Here is an 18,394-nt window from a genome sequence, read left to right on the forward strand (position 1 = left end):
CAAACTACAGGCCACTAAATACCCTGGTTTAAATGAAGATATGGATTTACAAACTACAGGCCACTAAGTACCCTGGTTTAAATGAAGATCTGGATTTACAAACTACAGGCCACTAAATACCCTGGTTTAAATGAAGATATGGATTTACAAACTACAGGCCACTACGTACCCTGGTTTAAATGAAGATATGGATTTACAATCTACAGGCCACTAAATACCCTGGTTTAAATGGAGATATGGATTTACAAACTATAGGCCACTAAATACCCTGGTTTAACCTCTTGGAACTCCCCATACCGGATCCGGTATCAGGAATACAGACTCAAGCTCATTACCATAACGCAACGTTAACTATTCATGAAAATCGCAAATGAAATGAAATAAATATGCCATCTCGCAAGCTTAGCCTTTTGTAAACAAAACTGTCATCTCAGATTTTCAAAATATGCTTCTCAACCATAGGAAAACAATAATTTGTGTAACAGTAGCTAGCAAACAAAGGATTTAGCGTTAGCATAGCGTTAGCATCCAGCACGCAACATTTCAACAAAAACATAAAAGCCTTCAAATAAAATCATTTACCTTTGAAGAACTTCTGATGTTTTCAATGAGGATACTCTCAGTTGGATAGCAGATGCTCAGTTTTTCCAAAAAGATTCTTTGTGTATTAGAAATAGCTCCGTTTTATACATCACATTTGGCTACCAAAAAAAACCCGAAAATTCAGTCCTCAAAACGCGAACTTTTTTCCAAATTAACTCCATAATATCGACTGAAAACATGGCAAACGCTGTTTAGAATCAATCATCAAGGTGTTTTTCACATATCTCTTCATTGATACATCGTTCTTGGACACATGCTTTCTCCCCTGAATCAAATGGTAAAGTGGAAGCAGCTGGCAATTGCGCACCGAATTCGACGCAGGACACCAGGCGGACACTTGGAAAATGTAGTCTCTTATGGTCAATCTTCCAATGATATGCCTACAAATACGTCACAATGCTGCTAAGACCTTGGGCGAACGACAGAAAGTGTAGGCTCATTCCTTGCGCAATCACAGCCATATAAGGAGACAATGGAAAACAGAGCTTCAGAAATTCTGCTAATTCCTGGGTGATGCATCATCTTGGTTTCGCCTGTAGAATGAGTTCTGGGGCACTTACAGACAAAATCTTTGCAGATTCTGAAACTTCAGAGTGTTTTCTTTCCAAAACGGTCAAGAATATGCATAGTCGAGCATCTTTTCGTGACAAAATATCGCGCTTAAAACGGGAACGTTTTTTATCCAAAAATGAAATAGCGCCCCCAGAGATCCAACAGGTTAAATGGAGATATGGATTTACAATCTACAGGCCACTACGTACCCTGGTTTAAATGAAGATATGGATTTACAATCTACAGGCCACTAAATACCCTGGTTTAAATGGAGATATGGATTTACAAACTATAGGCCACTAAATACCCTGGTTTAAATGGAGATATGGATTTACAAACTACAGGCCACTAAGTACCCTGGTTTAAATGAACATTTACATTTCTCTCCTTTCCTGTGGGGTCGTGAGAGGTCCCGTCGCTGTCATCTAGTGGACATGATGCTATTCAAAAAAGGTTACAACTACCTTTCTAGTGGTTCTGATGCTTCTAGCATCGAGTTGAATTTTGAAAACATATCTACACTATTTCACTTGTTAATGTGCATAGTATCGCTGACCAAGTGTTGTCCAATGAATGCTGTAACCACTGCCTCTTCAATTCCGAGGTTGATTGGAAAAAGCTGCTAATTTTTTTTTTTTTTAAATAAAAAAAAGAGGACATTGTATGATCATATCTTTGTACTCCCTGACGAAGGCCATGCAGCCCAAACGCCTCAGTTTCCATTCAACAAATCAAGGCATTTTAATTCATTTAGCTGAACAACCTCAAAATCACTGCTGAGTTTATATTACCTTTACCAACAGCAATAGTTGTGGTAGTTTTGCTTGAAGCAAATCAGTAATTAAAATGGTATTTAAAAAAAAAATGTATTTAAGATATACAGGGTAAAGTTGATCATTTCACAACGAAGAAAGCAAATGACGTTTGCTACCCTTCCCTGCATGGTTGAAGAGGTTTGGGCGCCTCAGGCTCTGCACACTCCTGGATTACATCACACCTGGCAGGTCTCTCCTACCAGGTGACGTGGAGACGATCTGTGTCTGCACCATGTAATGTCATTACTGGTGTTCCCCAGGGTTCAGTTCTAGGCCCTCTCCTCTCTATACACCAAGTCACTCAGCTCTGTCATATGATCACATATCACCCCACTAGCTCAGCAGCTCTCCTTCCCCACTAGCTCAGCAGCTCTCCTTCCCCACTACCTCCCCACCAGCACTACCTCCCCTCCCCAGCACTACCTCCCCACCAGCTCTACCTCCCCACCAGCTCTACCTCCCCACCAGCTCTACCTCCCCACCAGCTCTACCTCCCCACCAGCACTACCTCCCCACCAGCACTACCTCACCACCAGCACTACCTCCCCACCAGCACTACCTCCCCACCAGCTCTACCTCCCCACCAGCTATCTTACGACGAACGCAGTAATTATGTCTCTAGAAGAGAGCGCCTCCTAAAAGAATACGATGTAATGTAAGAGAAGCTCATTCAAGTCCATCAAACTTCCAAATGGTCTGAACCATTCCATTATGAGGGGTGACATCCACAGCTGTGATATATATTAGAATTGAAAATTAATGTGTTTATGCAACAAACTTTAGTGTATCGAATCACATCGCGCCGTTTCAAATTAAAACGTATGGTTCAAGAGGTCGACATATCTAGAATCGTTTCAAATTAAGACGTATGGTTCAAGAGGTCGACATATCTAGAATCGTTTCAAAAACGTATGGTTCAAGAGGTCGACTTATCTAGAATCGTTTCAAAAACGTATGGTTCAAGAGGTCGACTTATCTAGAATCGTTTCAAAAACGTATGGTTCAAGAGTCGACATATCTAGAGTCGCATCGAATCATCTTGAAAATGAAACGAACAGACAGACTGATGAAGAAAGCAAAACAACGGTGGACTGACCTGGTTGTGCTGTGCTGCTGCTGCTGCCGCTGCCGCCGCCTGGGCCAGAGCCTGGGCTTCCTGCAGCTGTTGTTGTTGATGTACCAGGGCTGCCAGCTCTGCCTGAGTCAACACAATGGGGATGGTGGTGGTTTGATGCTGGCCCTCCTGGCCACTGTCTCCTTCATCTGGAGGGGGGGGGGGGGGGGGTGAGACTTGTTACCATCTACCAAACTGCTAACTAGGGCTGGGTGATATATCTATTAATTTGAATGTATGTTTTTTGCACGATATTACAAACGGCAGTACTGCAGGAATATTTTATTTTAACGAGTTAAGTCCGCTTGTTCTCATTTTCATCTTTTTGGTATCATCTCCTTCGCTCCTTCTGTGCAATGACTATAGGCTTTACCTTCCAGCGCGCACACACACACACACACACACACACACACTCCTCTGACAGCGGTTTCATCCATTTGAGGTTTGGTCCAACAGAACTCAAGTCATATGGAACTGAAATGCGTGGAGATATTATATTTTACTGTAAAAAGAGATGTTCAACTGCCTACCGATACCATGTTGTGTTTCAACTCGTGGAATTGCACGCAGAGCAGACGCTACTAAAAACGGGATTATAAAATGAACATTTGAATCTGGAAAATCAGTTTGTTTGCGCGCGACATTTCAGTACCACGTAACGATAGCGCATCTAAACCAAATACCATTACATCGGCCGCCGAGTCAGCGTTTGTAGACTAGCCGTTTATACTAACTCGTTCTCATTCTGAATCACATGATTTCAAGTTGATTACTTTTTTTTACTCTCTACCCCCTTTTCTCCCAAATGTCATGACATCCAATTGGTAGTTATAGTCTTGTCCCATCGCTAAAACTCCCGTACAGACTCGGGAGAGAGCCATGTGTCCTCCGAAACACGACCCTGCCAAGCCACACTGCTCGCTGAACCCGGAAGCCAATGTGCCGGAGAAAACAACGACCGAAGTCGGCACTGCGCCCGGCCCTCCACAAGGAGTCGCTAGAGCGCGATGGGTCAAGGACATCCCGGTCGACCAAACAATCCTCGTATCCGAACCACGCTGGGCCAATTGTGCCCAAATATAAGCCTGATTGAAGCCTGTAAAATTGTAACTGATGCACAACATCTTCTCGGGGTTTGTTTTCCAACAGAAATCCCGAGATTTCAAGACAGATCCACACACAAAATTACAATTAAATCATGACCCCCCCCCCCCCCCGGTTGTGACGCCTCTAGCACTGCCTTAGACCGCTGCGACACTCGGGATGCCAACACTTCATTTCAAAATCTGCGAGACAGGCTAGCATGCTGTTCAAACAGTTGGAAACGGACAGAAGGGGTCGTGTTCATAACAATTCAACTGTTCTACCTTAGTAACTAGCAAACAGAGCCAAGTTGGCTAAACTTTAAATAAATATTAGCTGGCTACTTACACGAGGACGGGGGTTTGAGATATTGTTTCTAAGACCTGTGTTGATTTTCTATAATACCTGCTACAATAAGTTAGTCTATTAGTGAGTGTGTATTATGCAGGATTATGGTTAAATTGGTTTTAAAATAAATTTTAAAAAAGAAGGCATTTCATAGACTTGAAAGACAGATCGGTGATTTTTGATCAAATTTGATTGATAAATTAGTTTGATAAAATAATTGATTGTTGAAACGTGGATTCATGCGGTTGGAGAACACTTCTCCAGCCCGTCAGTGGTCATCGAAGGTGACCATATGCCCACTGACGTCTGTTACGGCATCGAACTGCAGTCTGGTCAAGACCCCGGTTTCTTTGGCGTACCCCCGGCGGCATTGTGGCTACCCGTACCCCAATTTGGGAATACCTGATCTACAGTATGACCAGGGCTGTCTGTGGCACAGTGCGTGTGTGTGTGTGTGTCTACTCACTCATGACAGCGTGCTGTGCGGCCTGCAGGACAGCCTGTATGGCCATGGCCTGGGCGTTAGCCTCCTCAGTAGCAGCGTGTTGTGCTGCCTGCTCGGCTGCAGCGGTAACAGCCAGCTCCTCGGGGGTTAAACCCGTCACCATCAGGGTCTGCTGGCCCCCCGCGTCACCTTCAGACATCAGCTCCGCAGGCAGGCCCTAGGAGGCAGAGAAAAATTGTCCAGATTTTTTTTAAAGTAACTTTTTTTTCAATGTTACTAAAAATGTTTTGTTGGCACACAATTTAGTCGCTCGTGTGTGCTGCTGGGAGGAAACAGCGTTTCATTCTGTGGCCTTTTCCAAGACATGACAGAGGACCTGTGGATGGTGGTTCCCTTCCGTGTGTGTTGCACTGTATGTATATATACACAGTACCAGTCAAAAGTTTGGACACAGCTACTCATTCAAAGGGTTTTTCTTTATTCGTAAAAGGTTCCACATTGTAGAATAATAGTGAAGACATCAAAACTATAAAATTAACACATATGGTTATGTAGTTACCAAAGAAAGTGTTGACTTCTTTGGGACTGGGGGGCAGTATTGAGTAGCTTGGATGAATAAGGTGCCCAGAGTAAACTGCCTGCTACTCAGGCCCAAAAGCTAGAATAATGTATATAATTAGTAGATTTGGATAGAAAACACTCTGAAGTTTCTAAAAAAAACTGTTTGCATGATGTCTGTCAGTATAACAGAACTCATATGGCAGGCGAAAACCTGAGAAAAAGGAAGTGGTAAATCTGAGGTTTGTAGTTTTTCAAGTCATTGTCAATCCAAGATAGAGTGTAAATTTGGTCAGATTGCAGTTCCTAAGGCTTCCACTAGATGTCGACAGTCTTTACAACCTTGTTTCAGGCTTCTACTATGAAGGGGGAGCGAATAAGAGCTGTTTGACGAAGAGGTCTGGCAGAAAGCCGTGAGAGCGAGCTGAGTTCCTTTTCATTTCTAAAGACAAAGGAATTGTCCGGTTGAAACATTATTGAAGATTTATGATAAAAACACCCTAAAGATTGTTTCTATACTTCGTTTGACATGTTTCTACGAACTGTAATATAACTGACTTTTCGTCTGCACTAATTGCTCGCGCATTGTGCATTTGAATTACTGGGCTAAACGCGCAAACAAAAAGGAGGTATTTGGACATAAATTATTTACTTTATCGAACAAAACAAACATTTGTGGGACTGGGATTCCTGGGAGTGCATTCCGAAGATCAAAGGTAAGTGAATATTTATAACGCTATTTCTGAGTTTTGTGACACCTCTCCTTCTTTGGAAAATGGCTGTATGGAGGAATTTTAATTATGATAATTTTTTTGCTGCAAAGCCTTTTTAAAAATCTGACACACAGGTTGCATTAAGGAGAAGTTTATTTAATTGTATGTTTAACACTTGTACCTTTCATCAATGTTTATGGTGAGTATTTCTGTCATTTGATGTGGCTTTCACCTGCTGTTTATTTGAGACAATGCATTTCTGAACACAACGCACCAATTTCAAATGAGGATTTTTGGACATAAAGATTAACTTTATAGAACAAAAAACACACATTTATTGTCTAACATCCGGCGAAGATCAAAGGTTAGTGATTTCATTTTAAAGTTTATATTTCTGACTTTTGTGACACCTCTCCTTGGTTGGAAAATGGCTGTATGGTTCTCTGTGGCTAGGTGCTGACCTAACATAATCGCAAGGTGTGCTTTCGCCGTAAAGCCTTTTTGAAATCGGACACTGTGGCTGGATTCACGAGAAGTGTATCTTTAAAATGGTGTATGATACTTGTATGTTTGAGGAATTTTAATCGTGAGATTTCTGTTGCTTTGAATTTGGCGCCCTGCAATTTCACTGGCTGTTGGCGAGGTGGGACGCTAGCGTCCCACATATCCCAGAGAAGTTAAACAAATATAAATATATTTTATAATTTGAGATTCTTCAAAGTAGCCACCCTGTGCCTTGATGACAGCTTTGCACACTCTTGGGATTCTCTCAACCTGCTTCACCTGGAATGCTTTTCCAACAGTCTTGAAGGAGTTCCCACGTATGCTGAGCACTTGTTGGCTGCTTTTCCTTCACTCTGCGGTCCGACTCAGCCCAAACCATTTCAATTTGGTTGAGGTCAGGCGATTGTGGAGGCCAGGTCATCTGATGCACTACTCCATCACTCTTCTTCTTAGTCAAACAGCCCTTACACAGCCTGGAGGTGTTGGGTCATTGTCCTGTTGAAAAAAAAAGTGTCCCACTAAGCCCAAACCAGATGGGATGGCGCATCGCTGCAGAATGCTGTGGAGGCCATGCTGGTTAAGTGTTCCTTGAATTCTAAATAAATCACTGACTGTGTCACCAGCAAAGCACCATCACACCTCCTCCTCCTCCATGCTTCACAATGGGAACCACACGTGCGGAGATCATCCGTTGACATACTATGCGTGCCACAAAGACACGGCAGTTGGAACCAAAACCCCCAAAATGTGGACTCATCAGACCAAAGGACAGATTTTCACCGGTCTAATGTCCATTGCTCATTTTTCTTGGTCCAAGCAAGTCGCTTCTTATAGGTGTTCTTTATAAGTGGTTTCTTTGCCGCAATCAACCATGAAGGCCTGATTCACACAGTCTCTTCTGAACAGTTGATGTTTAGATGAGTCTGTTACTTGAACTCTGTGAAGCATCCTCTGCAGCAGAGGTAACTCTGGGTCTTCCATTCCTGTGGTGATCCTCATGAGAGCCAGTTCCATCATAGCCCTTGATGGTTTTTGCGAATGCACTTCATGAAATCTTCAAAGTTCTTGAAATGTTCCGTATTGACGGACTTTCATGTTTTAAAGTAATGATGGACTGTCGTTTCTCTTTGCTTATTTGATCAGTTCTTGCCATAATATGGACTTGGTCTTTCACCAAATAGGGCTGTCTTCTGTATAACACCCCTACCTTGTCACAACACAACTGATTGGCTCATACGCATTAAGAAGGAAGAAATTCCACAACTTTTAACAAGGCACACCTGTTAATTGAAATGCATTCCAGGTGACTACCTCATGAAGCTGGGTGAGAGAATGCCAAGAGTGTGCAAAGCTGTCATCAAGGCAAAGGGTGGCTACTTTGAAGAATCTCAAATAGAAAATATATTTTGATTTGTTAAACACTTTTTTTTGGTTACGACATGATTCCATATGTGTTATTTCATAGTTTGGATGTCTTCACTATTATTCTACAATGTAGAAAATAGTAAAAATAAAGAAAAACACTGGAATGAGTAGGTGTGTCCAAACGTTTGACAGGTAATATACACATCAGTATGTATCGTACTGTACCTCCTGCTCCCCCTGGTTCTGTTCCTCCATGCCCTCCACATGGACCTGTATCCCAGCTGCAGCAGCCTCTTCCAGGGTCACGACCCTCACTGTGCCCTCTGGGAGACAGTCCGTCTGCATGGCCTCCTCTCCCTCTATACATGCCGCCACCATCGCCTCAGACGACCCAGACATCGACGAGATCTCCTGGTGGAAGGAAGGAAGGAAGGGTCGGGGACAGGAAGGCTTGAACGGTCAAAAGTAACATGATCCCAAAATAAACACCTCTAACAGTCTGTTAGTGCAGTGAGTGTCTGAACCAGCTAACCACAACTTCAAGAGAGTAAACACTATAACAGCCGTGTGTGTGTGTGTGTGTGTGTGTGTGGCCCTTACAGGTACGGAGGGTCCAGGTGTGGGTGTGGACTGGGTAACCGTGGTAACTGCTCGGCCAGCCGCCACCACGGCACTGGACTCGGTGGTTACCGAGGACGACGAGGGAGCCTCTGTAGTTCCGTTGTCTCCCTGTGTCGAGTCACCAGGCTGGGCTGGAGGGAGGAGGGACGTCACACAATTAACACCAAAACATCCCAACACGGAGACCCAAACATCCCAACACAGAGACCCAAACATCCCAACACAGAGACCCAAACATCCCAACACGGAGACCCAAACATCCCAACACGGAGACCCAAACATCCCAACACGGAGACCCAAACATCCCAACACGGAGACCCAAACATCCCAACACGGAGACCCAAACATCCCAACACGGAGACCCAAACATCCCAACACGGAGACCCAAACATCCCAACACAGAGACCCAAACATCCCAACACAGAGACCCAAACATCCCAACACAGAGACCCAAACATCCCAACACGGAGACCCAAACATCCCAACACAGAGACCCAAACATCCCAACACGGAGACCCAAACATCCCAACACAGAGACCCAAACATCCCAACACAGAGACCCAAACATCCCAACACAGAGACCCAAACATCCCAACACAGAGACCCAAACATCCCAACACGGAGATCCAAACATCCCAACACGGAGACCCAAACATCCCAACACGGAGACCCAAACATCCCAACACAGAGACCCAAACATCCCAACACGGAGACCCAAACATCCCAACACAGAGACCCAAACATCCCAACACGGAGATCCAAACATCCCAACACAGAGACCCAAACATCCCAACACGGAGACCCAAACATCCTGTATGTTGGTGGGAAAAAAAATATCACTAACATTTTAACTCTTAATCTTCTGTTTTAAAACACTAAGGCTGCGTTTATACAGGCAGACCAATTCTGATCTTTGGACCAATCAGATCAACCTTTTCCCCAATAATTGGGCAAAATAACAGAATACGTAGGTAGGCCTGTGTAAAAGGAGCCTACGGGACCATTTCCCCCAGACCTAGATTAAGCCTAATCTAATCCTTCTGGAGATTCTCCTTTGAGTAGATTTTTTTGTTGTGTGTCTCGTACCTGAATTAATCTGTGTCTGAAAACAAATCCTCCCTAAAACGCCTATGAGAACAGAATGGGCTAAAAGACAGTCATGCTTAGTGGATAGATAGATAGCAGTAGCTCCCACCTGTAGTAGCCGTGTTGGTGGTGCCGGTCTCGTGTGTTTCACACGGTGGATTGGAACACACTCTCTGGACCGTGCCCGTCCCCGTGCCCGTCCCTGTCCCCGTTCCTGTCAGGTTGGACGTAGTCTGAGACGGGGTGTTGGTGGTTCCTGTTTCGTGCGTCTCACACGGCGGATTGGAACACACTCTCTGGACCGTGCCCGTCCCTGTCCCCGTCCCTGTCAGGTTGGACGTAGTCTGAGACGGGGTGTTGGTGGTTCCTGTTTCGTGCGTCTCACACGGCGGATTGGAACACACTCTCTGGACCGTGCCCGTCCCTGTCCCCGTCCCTGTCAACGTTCCTGTCCCCGTCCCTGTCCCCGTTCCTGTCAGGTTGGACGTAGTCTGAGACGGGGTGTTGGTGGTTCCTGTTTCGCGCGTCTCACACGGCGGATTGGAACACACTCTCTGCACTGTCCCTGTAGTCTGCCCGATGCCCATACTGGAGTTGGCCTGCGTCGACGTAGTGGTAGTGCCAGTCTCGTGTGTTTCACAAGGTGGATTGGAGCAGACCTGTGTGGCGCTTCTGCCCTCAGCTCCGGCCTCAGTGGGGCCAGTCTGGTGCGTTTCACAGGGTGGACTGGAGCAGACAGGAGAGGTGAGGGGGGATCCTCCTCCTCCTCCTCCTCCTCCTCCGCTGGATGACTTGCTCTGGTTATCTGAGGACGAGGAGCTGAGCGTCATGCCCATCTTGTCAGAGCCCATGTTAGAGCGTGCGGTGGTCGAGGTGTAGGTGGTCCCTGTTCTCAGAGTCTCCGGTCGTAGCACCCCGGGCACAGAGCTGGTACCAGAAAGAGACGAGGGGGAGAGGTCTCCGGAGGAGGAGGGGGGCGGAGAGGACGGGGGATCAGACCCGCTGGTGTTGTTGGTTACGCTGGAGCCTTGTTGTTGCTGGTTGGATCCCATGTTACAGCTGGCGGTGGTCTGGGTGTTGGTGGTACCTGTATCGTGGGTCTCTGATGGCGGGTTGGTGCACACCTGCTGTACCTGGCCCATGTTGGAGGACGCTGTCGTTTGAGTGTTGGTGGTGCCGGTCTCGTGGGTTTCGCACGGCGGGTTTGAACACACCCTCTCCACCCCACCATTACCAGTCATGTTAGCGGAGGCCGTGGTAGCTGTATTAGTGGTGCCGGTCTCGTGGGTCTCGCAGGGGGGGTTTGAGCAGACCAGGGTTACCGTTCCTGGGTCGCCTGCCTCGGGCTGGGTGGACGAGGGGTCGGCGGAGGTGGGGGAGGACAGGATGGAGACCGGGAGGTCGTGGACAGGCTGAGCATCCACACCACTGGGGGTCGTGATCAGGGTCACCTGAGTGGGCTGAGCTCCCGCCTGGAGGACATAAAGAGTACGGGGGGGGGGGTCAATCAGGAAGTCAATAAACCAAAGTTCCAATACAATCTTGCCAATAATAAAAAAAAAAAATACATATTTGAAAAAATAAAACATATTTAAATGACAACTAAACCATTCCAAGTACGAGGTTTTCTCATGATGGCATGTCTGACCAGAGAAGAAGAGCCGCTGTTCATACGAGAAGCACTGCTTTTTACAGGCAGCCTGTCTTCCCAGGCGTATCACTGCATGTGCCAGCAGGACAAGCGTAGCAGCCAAATAAATACATAAAGGGAGTCACAACCCATTGCAAGTATTCATGACAGGACGGATGCATCTTTATTTCACCTTTATTTAACCAGGTAGGCAAGTTGAGAACAAGTTCTCATTTACAATTGCGACCTGGCCAAGATAAAGCAAAGCAGTTCGACAGATACAACAACACAGAGTTACACATGGAATAAAACAAACATACAGTCAGTAGTACAGTATAAACAAGTCTATATATACACACAAGTCTATATGCATCTGCACCGAACGCGAACACCTTTCCCGATCGTAAGAAACGTGAGGGATAAGGCACCGACGACACCGCTTTTACAAAAGGCAGCCCGATTCTGATCATTATTTTTTTGACCGATCAATTATTTTGACCGCCTGTGTAAACGCAGCCTCCGTTGTTCCACATGAACTGTACCTGAGCTGCGGAGACGGTGACCTGTCCAGGCAGAGTGGTCATGGTGCCCAAGGTGGTGATGGGAGTAGCCGTGGCAACACTTCCTCCCGCCAGGCTCGAAGACACTGTACCAGTCACCGTACCAAACGTTGTCACACCTAAGGGGAAGGGACAACGTTAAATCGATTGTTGATTGTGTATATTGGTAGCCTGAAATCCAGACCGGTTTTGTGTTAACATTCCACCAGGTGTGTTAAGGAGTGGGACGTTAGCGCTAACAGACTGGTACCCAGGCTAATCTATTGGGACAGATGCTTCAAAACAATACAAACTAAAAGCATGATTGTTCAACGCAATCTGACCGTGGAGGATTCAACAAGTCACTAAAACTAAACAAATCTTTAGGAACACAACTAGTCAAGGATGAAGCTAGGCGCGCCGACTAGCAAAGAGCTATCTGTCGGAGGTTCACTGAACATCCTTACCTGTGGTTCCCTTGACAACAAGGGTGGTGACGTTAGGTTTGACACCGGAAACAGTTACCGGGGAGACGAGACGTACACCTCCCATGGGGACGGTCCGTAAAATAGTCCCGGGCTGTCCTGGGGCACCCTTCAGCACCACCTGGTAGAAACATAATATTAATAACAACCTGGTAGAATAATAACAACAACCTGGAAGAATCATAACCTGGTAGAATCATAACCTGGTAGAATCATAACAACAACCTGGTAGAATCATAACAACAACCTGGTAGAATCATAACCACAACCTGGTAGAATCATAACAACAACCTGGTAGAATCATAACAACAACCTGGTAGAATCATAACAACAACCTGGTAGAATCATAACAACAACCTGGTAGAATCATAACAACAACCTGGTAGAATCATAACCACAACCTGGTAGAATCATAACAACCTGGTAGAATCATAACAACCTGGTAGAATCATAACAACCTGGTAGAATCATAACCACAACCTGGTAGAATCATAACAACCTGGTAGAATCATAACCTGGTAGAATCATAACCACAAACTGGTAGAATCATAACAACAACAACAACCTGGTAGAATCATAACAACAACAACCTGGTAGAATCATAACCACAACCTGGTAGAATCATAACAACAACCTGGTAGAATCATAACAACAACCTGGTAGAATCATAACAACAACCTGGTAGAATCATAACAACAACCTGGTAGAATCATAACAACAACCTGGTAGAATCATAACCTGGTAGAATCATAACCACAACCTGGTAGAATCTGGTAAACCTGGTAGAATCATAACCTGGTAGAATCATAACAACAACCTGGTAGAATCATAACAACAACCTGGTAGAATCATAACCTGGTAGAATCATAACCACAACCTGGTAGAATCATAACAACAACCTGGTAGAATCATAACCTGGTAGAATAATAACAACAACCTGGTAGAATAATAACAACAACCTGGTAGAATCATAACAACAACCTGGTAGAATAATAACAACAACCTGGTAGAATAATAACAACAACCTGGTAGAATAATAACAACAACCTGGTAGAATCATAACAACAACCTGGTAGAATAATAACAACAACCTGGTAGAATCATAACAACAACCTGGTAGAATCATAACCTGGTAGAATCATAACCACAACCTGGTAGAATCATAACCACAACCTGGTAGAATAATAACAACAACCTGGTAGAATCATAACCACAACCTGGTAGAATCATAACAACCTGGTAGAATCATAACCACAACCTGGTAGAATAATAACAACAACAACCTGGAAGAATCATAACAACAACCTGGTAGAATCATAACAACCTGGTAGAATCATAACAACAACCTGGTAGAATCATAACAACAACCTGGTAGAATCATAACAACAACCTGGTAGAATCATAACAACAACCTGGTAGAATCATAACAACAACCTGGTAGAATCATAACCTGGTCGAATCATAACAACCACCTGGTAGAATCATAACAACAACCTGGTAGAAACATAACAACCTGGTAGAATCACAATAATAAGAAACCTGGTAGAATCATAACAACAACAACCTGGTAGAAACATAACAACAACAACCTGGTAGAAACATAACCTGGTAGAATCACAATAATAAGAAACCTGGTAGAATCATAACAACAACAACCTGGTAGAAACATAACAACAACCTGGTAGAAACATAACAACCTGGTAGAATCACAATAATAAGAAACCTGGTAGAATCATAACAACAACAACCTGGTAGAATCATAACAACAACAACCTGGTAGAATCATAACAACAACCTGGTAGAATCATAACAACAACAACCTGGTAGAATCATAACAACAACAACCTGGTAGAATCATAACAACAACAACAACCTGGTAGAATCATAACAACAACAACAACAACCTGGTAGAATCATAATAACAACAATAACAACCTGGTAGAATCACACAGGTGAAGTATGCATGAGCAAGATAGCAAATATACGCATGTACTAAATTAGCCTAGTTTGATATTTAACTAATAGCTGGGCAGTATACTTTTTTATTTTAACCTTTATTTAACTTGGCAAGTCCGTAATGAACAAATTCTTATTTACAATGACGGCCTACACCGGCCAAACCCGGACGACGCTGGGCCAATTGTGAGCCGCCCCTATGGGACTCCCAATCACAGCCGATTGTTATACAGACTGGATTCTGAACCAGGGTTTCTGTAGTGACGCCTCTATAACGCCGAGATGCAGTGCCTCAGACCGCTGAGCCACTCGGGAGCAGCGATCTGCAGGTATTGATGCAACGGTCCAGTTAGTTTTTTTTTTAACTTGACCTTTCTAGAACAGCATTTCAAATGTTTGGTTTTTGTTTAAAATGTGATACGTAACTCTGGTGCGGGTAATGTCGTTTTTTAAAACACTTTTACTCCATCTCCTACGAGTCATCTTTCTCCCTTTACTGCTGTTGCATGGCACTTACCAAGCCCCCCCCCCCCCCCTCCCCTCTCCTCTCGTCAAATCAAATCACATTTGACTTGTCACATGCTTCGTAAAACAACAGGTGTAGACTAGCAGTGAAATTGCTTACAGGTCGTTCCCAAGGGGACGCAGTCGCTCGACCACAGAGTGAAGAGGTCAGATGGATGCAACAAGATGTTGGTGAAAACGTTGCAGCTTTCCAACGAACGGTGTTTAATAATTACACTATTGGTTTGTCTTTTCTCAGAAGGTTGTGGCTAAAATAAATAGTTTTAGCCGCTAATGCTAATCGCTAATTACCTGGCTAACATTAGCTAGCTTGCTAAATGCACTAAGAGTCCGCGCAAACGTAGCTAGTTCATACAGCCGAGTACCAGTGCTGTTGTACGCCTAGATCAGCATGTCGTTTGTGCAACGGTATCTTCGAAATCAGAAAGGAACGGTCGAAGCGTGAAAATGTTAGCTAGCTATGTGAGGTAATGTAACGTTTAATTAGGGTCTCCTGGAAACACTGACCCAACACTTTAGTTCTTACCCGTCATTAACTCCTCCCTGGCTTATTAATTTGTTGTCATATCAAATTACAATGTATTCAAGGTGCTGCCCATCACTCAGTCAATCCTCAGCAGGCCAAGCTTGGCCCCGTTTGTAAGGGAGTCTCAGAAAGAGGGCCAATTACTACATTTAAAACGGTTTTCAACCAGCGATTGAGTTGTGAGAGACTGCTGTAGAGGTCATCACTCCCCCTCTAACTGGGAGCGGGCCAGAGACAATTACTCGATGCCGACATCTTTCTAGTTAATTTACAGTGCCTTGCAAAAGTATTCACCCCCCTTGGCGTTTTTCCTATTTTGTTGCCTTACAACCTGGAATTTAAATATATTTTTATTTGGATTTCAAAATAGTCCAAATTGTTGAAGTGAAATTACCTTCAGAAGTCACATAATTAATTAAATAAAGTCCACTTGTGTGCAATCTAAGTGTCACATGATCTCAGTGTATATACACCTGTTCTGAAAGGCACCAGAGTCTGCAACACCACTAAGCAAGGGGCACCACGAAGCAAGCGGCACCATGAAGACCAAGGAGCTCTCCAAACAGGTCAGGGACAAAGTTGTGGAGAAGTACAGATCAGGGTTGGGTTATAAAAAAATATCCCAAACTTTGAACATCCCACAGAGCACCATTAAATCCATTATTAAAAAATGGAAAGAATATGGCACCACAACAAACCTGCCAAGAGAGGGCCGCCCACCAAAACTCACTGACCAGGCAAGGAAGGAATTAATCAGAGAGGCAACAAAGAGACCAAAGATAACCCTGAAGGAGCTGCAAAGCTCCACAGCGGAGATTGGAGTATCTGTCCATAGGACCACTAAGCCGTACACTCCACAGAGCTGGGCTTTACGGAAGAGTGGCCAGAAAAAAGCCAAACGCGTTTAGAGTTCGCCAAAAGGCATGTGGGAGACTCCCGAAACATATGGAAGAAGGTACTCTGGTCAGATGAGACTAAAATTGAGATTTTTTGGACATCAAGGAAAACTCCGTCTGGCACAAACCAAACACCTTCATCACCCCGAGAACACCTTCATCACCCCGAGAACACCTTCATCACCCCGAGAACACCATATTTTTCCATCGGCAGGGACTGGGAAACTGGTCAGAATTGAAGAAATGATGGATGACTCTAAATACAGGGACATTCTTGAGGGAAACCTGTTTCAGTCTTCCAGAGATTTGAGACTGGGACGGAGGTTCACCTTCCAGCAGGACAATGACCCTAAGCATACTGCTAAAGCAACACTCGAGTGGTTTAAGGGGAAACATTTAAATGTCTTAGAATGGCCTAGTCAAAGCCCAGACCTCAATCTAATTGAGAATCTGTGGTATGACATAAAGATTGCTGTACACCAGCGGAACCCATCCAACTTGAAGGAGCTGGAGTTGTTTTTCCTTGAAGAATGGGCAAAAATCCCAGTGGCTAGATGTGTCAAGCTTATAGAGACAAACCCAGCTGTAATTGCTGCAAAAGGTGACTCTACAAAGTATTGCCTTTGGGCTGTTTATAGTTATGCACGCTCAAATGTTCTTCTTTTTTTGGTCTTATTTCATGTTTGTCTCACAATAAAAAATATTTTGCACCTTCAAAGTGTTAGGCATGTTGTGTAAATCAAATGATACAACCCCCCCCCCAAAACAAATCTATTTTAATTCCAGGTTGTAAGACAACCAAATTGGAAAAATGTCAAGGGTGGTGAACACTTTCAGGAAGACACTACGGGTTTATATTACTATCTGTACTTACTGACGGCACAAACGCGGTTTCATCCTTTCCTACACTGAAATTACCCTTGCCTAACGATTGCGTCTGAAGCTGGGCTTGCAGCACAGCTATCCTCAACATAAGGCGATAGTTCTCATGTATATTATGAGTACAGCTCTGGGCATAGTGCTGATGGTCTTTTGCCTGATGTTATTGTACCAGGGTATAAGGTTAGAGAGGGGTTGGGGTACCTGTGTGAGTCCCTGCTGACCAGCCCCAGCTCTGGGCATTGCGCTGATGATCTTGCCTGGTGTCCCGGTGCCTGGTGTCATCATCTTAGTGGTGATAATGGTAATGGGGGACTTCATACCACTTCCTGTCACTCCTGACCAGACAACAGATTAAATACATTTAGTAACAGGAAGTTATTGTCATATGCAGACACATTTAAACATGAGCCATGTGGTTGCATCAATGGGCCACTGTGAAAACGCTCTACAAAAATCCCAAAATGTAGTGCTGACTATGAATCAAACGATCCAAGAAGGAAAAAAACACTCAACATTTGTAAAGCCCCCTTTAACAATATTTTAAAATCACAAATTGACTTTCAATTGATTGATGAATTGGTTGATGTTTCGGAAGCAGACAGGACTGACCTGCTTGTCCGATGGCAGACATAGGTATGGTCTTGATGATGTGCGTGCCAGGCTTGGTGGTGGTGGGCATGCCGCTGTAGGATAGGATGGTGGGCTTGCCCCCCGCGGTCCCGGCCTGGGACGTAGTGATGATGGTGGTGGGCTTGCCATCCGCTGAGGTCACCAGCTTCAGGATGGTTCCCGCCGGGAGGGGACCTTTCGTCTGGTTTGAAAAGAAGGCGATAAGAGGGGTTTCAGGATTTAGGGGTCGGAGGTCAAGATAGAGGGGTTCAGGGTTAGGGGTCAGAGGACAAGATAGAGGGGTTTCAGGGTTTAGGGGTCAGAGGTCAAGATAGAGGGGTTCAGGGTTAGGGGTCAGAGGTCAAGATAGAGGTGGAAGCTGACATACAACAAGAAACATGGTCCTTCGAGACGGATATCTCAGGTTGTTTGACTGATCCCGTGCATCAGAATCCTGTACTGATCGCGTACTGGACTAGGCTGATCGCGTACTGGACTAGGCTGATCGCGTACTGGACTAGGCTGATCGCGTACTGGAC

At 44.7% G+C, this 18,394-nt stretch overlaps 1 protein-coding gene across 4 annotated transcripts in view; it reads right to left on the reverse strand.

The window, feature by feature from the left end:
* Window positions 1-18,394, reverse strand: part of LOC139416963 (host cell factor C1b) — an 83,878-nt gene that overhangs the window by 18,272 nt on the left and 47,212 nt on the right. For all 4 annotated transcript variants that reach the window (XM_071166179.1, XM_071166177.1, XM_071166178.1 and 1 more), the window contains 9 exons: window positions 17,856-18,057; window positions 17,448-17,581; window positions 12,444-12,582; window positions 11,980-12,116; window positions 9,917-11,279; window positions 8,701-8,852; window positions 8,326-8,511; window positions 4,982-5,177; window positions 3,067-3,233 (listed from right to left, as the gene is read on the reverse strand). In XM_071166179.1, coding sequence (XP_071022280.1) covers window positions 3,067-3,233; window positions 4,982-5,177; window positions 8,326-8,511; window positions 8,701-8,852; window positions 9,917-11,279; window positions 11,980-12,116; window positions 12,444-12,582; window positions 17,448-17,581; window positions 17,856-18,057 — 2,676 coding nt within the window. The remainder of the gene's footprint in view (window positions 1-3,066; window positions 3,234-4,981; window positions 5,178-8,325; window positions 8,512-8,700; window positions 8,853-9,916; window positions 11,280-11,979; window positions 12,117-12,443; window positions 12,583-17,447; window positions 17,582-17,855; window positions 18,058-18,394) is intronic.

The sequence above is a fragment of the Oncorhynchus clarkii genome, chromosome 9, assembly GCF_045791955.1.
Source record: "Oncorhynchus clarkii lewisi isolate Uvic-CL-2024 chromosome 9, UVic_Ocla_1.0, whole genome shotgun sequence".
NCBI classification, from domain to species: Eukaryota; Metazoa; Chordata; class Actinopteri; order Salmoniformes; family Salmonidae; genus Oncorhynchus; species Oncorhynchus clarkii.